Raw genomic sequence first — 7820 nt, forward strand, 5'->3', positions numbered from 1 at the left:
TTAGAACAGGATGAGATCAATGTGTTCTTAAAAAAGATTAAAACACCGTTTTAATGCATTTATGAAGTTCTATAACTGCTCTATCACATCACGGACCGTGGACTGAGCCTGTGTTTCCTGTGTAATCTGTAATTTGCTGTGAATGTTTGTGTTTAGCGATTTAACATTTTTCATTCGTGCAGCGTTCAAGTGCTTCACGTTTACTGCTTAATCTGCACTATGAGGCGTCCTAGCGATCCTACAGCAATTCAGTTATGCCAAGTTCACACTACACGACTTTTCAAGTCGTCAGATCGCTGTACAGTTCTCACTACACGACTGATCGGTGATGGGGGGTTTCACACTACACCATCTATCACCAACTGGAATCACAGGCGAGCTTCTCTGGTCTCCCAAACTACGTTCTGTCACGGAAACACACGTGAGAAGTGACGAGGGGTTTAATGATACCACGTCCAAAGATACACGTCTACAAGTAGCGAGCGATCAAAGTTTGTGTGCTGATGTGCAGCGTAAAATCAAGTAGGAAAAATAAATGAATCTGAGTGGATTTGGCAACATGAACAGTATGGATTGTTCTATAGTGAGTTGGAGGTTAATTCATATTGTTTGCAATGCAGCGTGGGTGTTTTGTAGAGAGCGATCAGGTCAGAAATACTGTAAAGCTCGTGTGTGTGTGTGCTGATGTATTCTGATATAAACTATATTACACCCCTGTACCACCTGTTTACACTCCTCCCCTGCGTTTCCCCTCACACCGTATCCTGCATTCTCATTGGCTGTTCGAAACAGCACTCACTGCCAGTCGGGCAACTCAGATCAGATATTTGACATGCTAGATATCTCGATCTGGTCTCTCACTCTGATTGAGTTGTTGGATAGTTCACACAAAGCAATTGAGAGTTTCGATCGCTGCGCGAACGGCGAGTTGCTCCCGAGCCGGCAAATCTAGCGCCGACCAGTCGCCAGGCGAAAATCAGGGCAAAAATCGTGTAGTGTGAACCAGGCATAAGCAATCGCTTAGTCAAAACGTCCAAGATGTGGAGTATAAATCAGCTAACAACACAACTCAGGGAACTGAGTCCGGTAAACTAACAATCGATTCTGTGGACGAGAAACACGGAGGTGAATTTTGGTATTTGAGACAGAACATGAAGCGTCGCACCGTCGCTGGATGTTCTGGGTTTACGTTCAACTATTAATGTAGCTGTGCTGTGTATCGTAGCTTCATTTATTCTATCATTTCATTTATGAGTGAAATTTATTTTAATTTTCTGTATAAATCCCTGAAATTCTTGATAACCAGGTCTGTGGTATTAAGATTATGTGGCTCTAAAACATCATCATAGGACACAAACCTCGACCCTGTATTCCTGCTTCACTCCTGATTGAATGATTTGATTCATCAGTTAATCAGACACACACACACACACACACACACACACACACACACTACCTGGCGTTATGATGGGAGTGTGTTCTGTGCCGTTTGCGTCTCCGCGTGCTGATTGGCCACTGCTGGACGCTGCTGTGGCCGCCGCCTCTCCGTACAGGTTGCTCCTCTGTCGGCGCAGCTCCTCGTGTCTCTGTTTGGCCTCCTGGATTTCCTTCTGCACTCCTGGACGTGTGGAGAGCGACGAGCGCAGCTTGAAGAACGGGTTCTCCACCGCGCCGCCGCCGTCCCGCCCGTCCGTACCGTTCTGGGTCCCGGCGCCGGATGATCCGCCGCTCCCCGAGTCTGTCACGCTCGCGGCGCTGCAGGTCTGTCCGTTGGCGTGTGAGACGGGCGGCGGATTCTCCAGGACGATCACCTGCTCCTTCACCGCCTCCGACAGAGCCGGACCGCAGGGTTTCGGGGGATCATCCTGAACCTCCGGCTTTTTCGGGGCTGCTTTAGAGGGAGCGTTCTGATTGGTGGAGGGGGTCTGAGGGGGTTTGGAGTCGTACGCGGCTCTGAAGGTGGCGTCCAGGTTCTGGATGAAGAGCTCCATGCTCTTTCTGCGTAAAGGCTTGGGTGCTTCGTTCTGCTGATTTTTGGACGTTTGAGGATCTTTGGGTTCCTGAGGTGATTCTGAAGGTGGTTTTATTTCTTTAAGAGACGAGAGACAGAAAAAGAGATTAGAACCAAAACATCTGGACACTACTACCCTACTCGGCTCTTTTCCCTACGGCACTTTTCCATGGCTCGGACGTTTTGCATAAATTCTGTTTGTTTTAAACGCACGCTCGGCTCTTAAGAACTCAAAGCTGCTGGAACGTGGGTGTTCACAGTCTAGCAAGCTTTACAAAAATGGACTACACAGACCTTTAGTGCCCGGGGTCTCGACCTGTGGGCCCACAATTCATCCTTGACCTCAACCCTGCAGTGAATTAATCATGTAATTAACACTTTGTTTGGCTGAACTGAACAAGCCAACCCACCTGCAGCATGTCTGAGAACAGAAGCCTGGTTATCCTAATTTGGATGTACTCGAGTCCCCGGTGCACTCGGGACTCTTACGGAGAGCCTTAGCACGTACGGAGGACCACACTCTAAATTCTTCTGTAGCGCCCCCTTTAGACTGTAAGAGAGCTGTCAGGGTGGCAGAGGCTGCACCCTGCCCGCTGTGCCCTCCCTCAGCCACGCCGGGTGCACCAGCGAGTCTCGACTGGCATACTGGAGCACAGTGATGACCATTTCCTAATCAGGTGGTCTGATTAGGACAGTTGTAGCCTAGTGGTTAAGGTACTGGACTAGCAATCGAAAGGTCACTGGTTCGCTGCCAGGTTGCCACCATTGGGCCCTTAAGCGAGGCCCTTAACCCTTAATTGCTCAGACTGTATACTGTAAGTCGCTTTGGATAAAAGTGTCCGCTAAATGTCTAAAATTTAAATGTAAATTATGTTTCTCCTGCAGGTGCTTGGTTTAAATCCCACATGCCTTCTGCTCTAACACCATGGTGATGTAAAGCCTATCTGACTGTGGACAGTGTCACCCAGGTCTAGGAGCAGCCTGTAGAGTACACGTCCTGTATACGTGTATGTAAAGAGACAAAAGTATTGGGACACCACCGATCATCATCAGCCGGCTCTGGGTGCAAAAGTAATTGCACTTTGGGACAACAGCGCACCACAGTGAGAGCTGCTACCTTTAATTACATTGTGAAAAAGTATTGGGACACCCCTAAGAGAAACCAGCCTCTTTTTTAACACTAATTTAGAATATATCTGTGGGAATTTGTGCCTATTTAGTCAGAGTGCACCAATGAGATCAAGAACCGTTCCTTCACAGCAAACTCATCACACAGTGAGCTCGCTCTGACCCCCGGGGCTCAGTCATGCCAGAATAGAAAAGGTCCTTCCCCATACTGTTGCCACAAAGCTGGAAACATATATTCTATTGTATAGAATTGGTTTTATAATCATGTTAGTAGCGGGTGTGGCTGGAACTGTGGAGAGGAATCAGAGCCAAACTGAAATGCGATCACTGCAGCGGAAAAATGTAAAATGCGGCACAAACACGCGTCACTACTTTTCCACAGTGAGGTGAAGAACTCGAGCCCAGATGAAAATAAAAGATCCATCGTGATCATTTAACACCGTTTGACCTCCTAACAGAAAATAATGCCTGTGTGGAGGTGAACTGGTGTCAGAACTAAACAGAACTAAAGACGGTACGTTCAGTGTGTTTCAGTCCAAGCAGTGCTGTAGTCGTGCCATAATGAACAGTAATAAATCACTGTCCTCCACTGACTTAGGGGTGTGGTTAATGGGACTGTCCAGTAGGGGTGGGCGATATAATATCGTTCACGATAATACCGGTATAGTTGTAAATTTGATATGATTTTGTGTGTAAAGGTGTGTGTGTAAGTGTGTGCGTGTGTGTTTGTGTATAAGTGTGTGTATTTCAGTTCAGCACTAATTCCTCTCTTTATTAAACACCAGAAATCAGGTACTGAAGGCGTCCACATACTTTTGGCTGTACAGTGTAAACAACAGTGCTGTGAAAAAGTATTTGCCCCCAATCCCATCCCCCCGTCTTTAGGTTGGTATTCAACCCACTTCAGTGTTTTAGGAGCAGATGAAGCTCAGAGGCAGATTTATAAGAATAATTTTATTTATTAAAGCAGCAGACGTTATATAACATGAAGCGGCTCTGTGTGCAAAAGTATTTACCCCCCTCAGTCATCAACACGTCATGCAAATGTAACCGGAACATTCCACTGAATCTGTACCATTTTCATCCTCAGGACTTTATATACTGTATATATATATATATAAATGTTTATTCAAATTAACTTTAAATGCATTTTTAACTGAGCAAAGTTTCCTGCATGTTCATCTATAATTTTATTGTGAACATACTAAAGAAAGTGATCAAAATGTGTCAGTCCGAGGCGCCCGGGTGGCACAGCAGTCCAATGATCTATCCTTCGACTTTTTTAGATCAGAGTTTGAATCTCAGCTGTGCTATCGATCATCCGGGTGCCCACACACAGGCACGATCTGCTTGCGTGATAGTCTCAGCTCTCCTCGGCCAGCTTGGAAGGGAATTGGAGACTGAAAGGGATACGTCACTGTTTCTGAGACTTCAGGACTACAGCGTACCACAGTGAGAGCCGTTACCTTTCATTACATTAAATAAACAATGAAACAGTTTATCAGAATCCATCCACCATCACGTCAAGAACTCGTCCAGAAGAGTCACAGAGGGAACGGCAGTCCTGACGCCGCTCAGACTGGTTCGGTGTTCATGGTTCCACCGCTGGATAGAGACCCGGGCGGAGTGGCGTCCATGGAAGAGCTGCAGGGTAAAAATCTCTGATAACCAAGAGGAACACAGCGGCTCTTCTTTCATTGGCCAAAAAGCCCTGTGATGACCCCCAGCCCCGGTGGGTCTCTCAGTGGGTCGGACGTGGACCTGTTTGGGAGACAGGGGTCCCGTTACATCTGGTGTAAAGCTAACACAGCATTCCACAGTAAGAACATCAGAGCAACAGTGAAACGTGGTGGTGGTAGTGCAAGGGTCTGGGCCTGATCTAACTTATCTAACTGATAAAGCCATGAACTCTGCAGGAGAACATCATCATCAGTCTGTGCTACAGAGTTCATGATCCAAAGCAGAAGAGCCGAATGAAGCTGAGATGGGCACCTTGTGTTCCAAAAGCCCTTCAATGGCAGAGAGGAGGTGATACTGCTAAACATTTAATATACGGACAAATACTTTATCTTTATTTGATCCTAGATAATTGTTCCTACTAAAGATGGACCAGAAACTCACTGTCACAGCATTAGGGAAGGACCTTTCCTGTTCCAGCATGAGTGAGCTCTATAAAGACATAAAGAGAAGCTCCAGTGTCCTGCACAGAGCCCTGAGCTCAGCCCCACTCAACAGCTCTGGGATGAACCGGAACACCGACTGATCAATCAGCGCCCGGCCGTACAAACACAAACGCTGTCATGTTTTACGCTGCTGAACGGGCACAAATTCCCACACACAGACTCACTGTATTTTAAAGCCTTATGAGATGCTTCTCAGAAGAGTATCTGTTCTAGATGAAAGGATCACATAGAGGGTCAGTCTGTTAATAATGCTCACGGTCAGGCGTCCAAATACTTTTGGCCATGTCGTTTTATTAAGTTAAGGGGGCAAATACTTTTCCACACGAGTTACAAGCGTGTTTTGGTTCTTCAAGAATCTGAACCAGCTAGTGCGACAAAACCTGGAAGATTAGAGGGTGCAAATACTTTTTCACAGCACTATAACACACACACACACACACACACACACACTGTACCTGGCGTTATGATGGGAGTGTGTTCTGTGCCGTTGGCTTCGGCGCGTGCTGATTGGCCGCTGCTGGACGCCGCCGTGCCCGCCGCCGTGCCTGCTACTGTGCCCACCGCCGTCTCTCCGTACACGTTGCTCCTCTGTCGGCGCAGCTCCTCGTGTCTCTGTTTGGCCTCCTGGATTTCCTTCTGCACTCCTGGACGTGTGGAGAGCGACGAGCGCAGCTTGAAGAACGGGTTCTGCACCGCGCCGCCGCCGTCCCGCCCGTCCGTACCGTTCTGGGTCCCGGCGGCGAACGATCCGCCGCTCCCCGAGTCCGTCACGCTCGCGGCGCTGCAGGTCTGTCCGTTGGCGTGTGAGACGGGCGGCGGATTCTCCAGGACGATCACCTGCTCCTTCACCGCCTCCGACAGAGCCGGACCGCCGGGTCTCGGGGGATCATCCTGAACCTCCGGCTTTTTCGGGGCTGCTTTAGAGGGAGCGTTCTGATTGGTGGAGCTCTGAGGGGGTCTGGTGTCGTACACGGCTCTAAAGTTGGCGTCCAGGTTCTGGATGAAGAGCTCCATGCTCTTTCTGCGCTCTCGTTGAGGTTTGGGCGCCTCATTCTGCTGATTTTTGGATGTTTGAGGATCTTTGAGTGATTCGAACATGAGCTTCCTCTCTTTAAGAGATGAGAAGACGATAGGAGCAGTGGCGTCTACATTCTGAGAAGGTTCTACAGAGCTCAAATGGTTCCTACCGTTCAAGATGTTTCCAGAAGAAGCAGTGGAAGAAGGTTCCTCGCTCTTTGGTTCTTTGTTCTTTATTGGCTCTGGGCTTTTTGCCGGTTCCTCGATCTTCTTCGGTCCCTCGATATTCTTCGGTTCCTCGATCTTCTTCGGTTCCTCTGGACTGCTGGACTTGAGGTCGTTGGTTGAGCTCTCAGCGTTTGGAGTTTCCGTCCCACTCTGGACGTCTTTACCATCCTGGAATGATTCGAACATGAGTTTTGTCTGCTGAAGGTGCTTAATGGGACCTCTATCGTAAAATCCAGGCAGCCGTCCGAGCTGGACCAGGACCTTCTCACGCTCGGCCTCGGCGTTGATCTCGCGCTCCATCTTCTTCCCGGCTCTCTGCCTCTCTTTGCCGCGGTCCTTGGAGAAGCGCTCGTTGAGTTCCTGGGTGAGGATGGGCTTCCTCAGAGGAGGGATCTCCACAAACTCGTTGGATTCGCCGAGACCTCGGGCGCGCCGGAGACTCTGCTCCCGCAGGGCGGCCAGCCGGATCTCTCTCTCGATGGGCGTCTCGTTTTCGGCGGCGCCGCTCGGTGAGAAGTCGGTGGACACGCCGCTGTCGCTCTGGCTGTCGTCGGATTGGTCCATGTCCGTCTCGTTTCCCAGGCTGGATCCTCCTCAGTCCGGTGCTCCTGTAGCTCTGTGGGTCTGATCTCACCACCTTCCTGCCTCTGTCTGCTCTGCCTCCCTCCACCCCCGGCTGCCTCTGTCATCAAAGCCTCTCTGACCATAAAAGCACCGGGGCTCAGGTTTCCTGACACGCCATTGGCTGCATCGGTGGCAACCGTATCCAAGGGAGGGGCTGATTTGCACACCTGTTGTACTTCCTGGTCCTGAGGCGGATCCTGCGTTATGGGCTCCACCTGCTGGAGATCAGAGGAGGTGCAGCTTGGTGGATCTGATTCTGGTTCTTGGTGCTTTTTTGGCCTCTCTGAATGCTTTGATCTTATTGATTTTATTTGGGACGCCACACCCATCTTATTATTTATTTATTATTGGTCTCAAAACGCAGCCTCAAACCTTCTTCTTCTGTCTTCTCATCATTCTTCTCAGTCCGATGCTGTTTGATGTCCATGTATAAGAAAACCATGCGTTCATTACAGGAATCCTCCTGAGAGTTTGGATCGAGTTCTGATTGGTCGGTTTGATTTGGGACGTTTGTTTCCCCACTCCAGTTCATCCTCTCCTGTCTGTATCTTCTCAGAAAATCATAAAGAATCTGCACAATTCAGCCGATAATTATAATAAATAAAATAACAATAAATTAAATAATAATT

General features: G+C 48.7%; 1 protein-coding gene across 1 annotated transcript; it reads right to left on the bottom strand.

Annotated features, from left to right (window-relative positions):
• misp3 (MISP family member 3) lies at window positions 1-7131 on the bottom strand. Its single transcript, XM_062997124.1, has 4 exons — window positions 5778-7131; window positions 2471-2656; window positions 1457-2089; window positions 1-26 (listed from the first exon to the last, which is right to left on the bottom strand). The coding sequence occupies exons 1-4, from the start codon at window positions 7129-7131 to the stop codon at window positions 1-3; spliced, it is 2199 nt and encodes a 732-aa protein (XP_062853194.1).
• Window positions 7132-7820: the final 689 nt, after the last annotated feature.

Source organism: Trichomycterus rosablanca, chromosome 6 (genome assembly GCF_030014385.1).
Source record: "Trichomycterus rosablanca isolate fTriRos1 chromosome 6, fTriRos1.hap1, whole genome shotgun sequence".
Classification (NCBI taxonomy): Eukaryota; Metazoa; Chordata; class Actinopteri; order Siluriformes; family Trichomycteridae; genus Trichomycterus; species Trichomycterus rosablanca.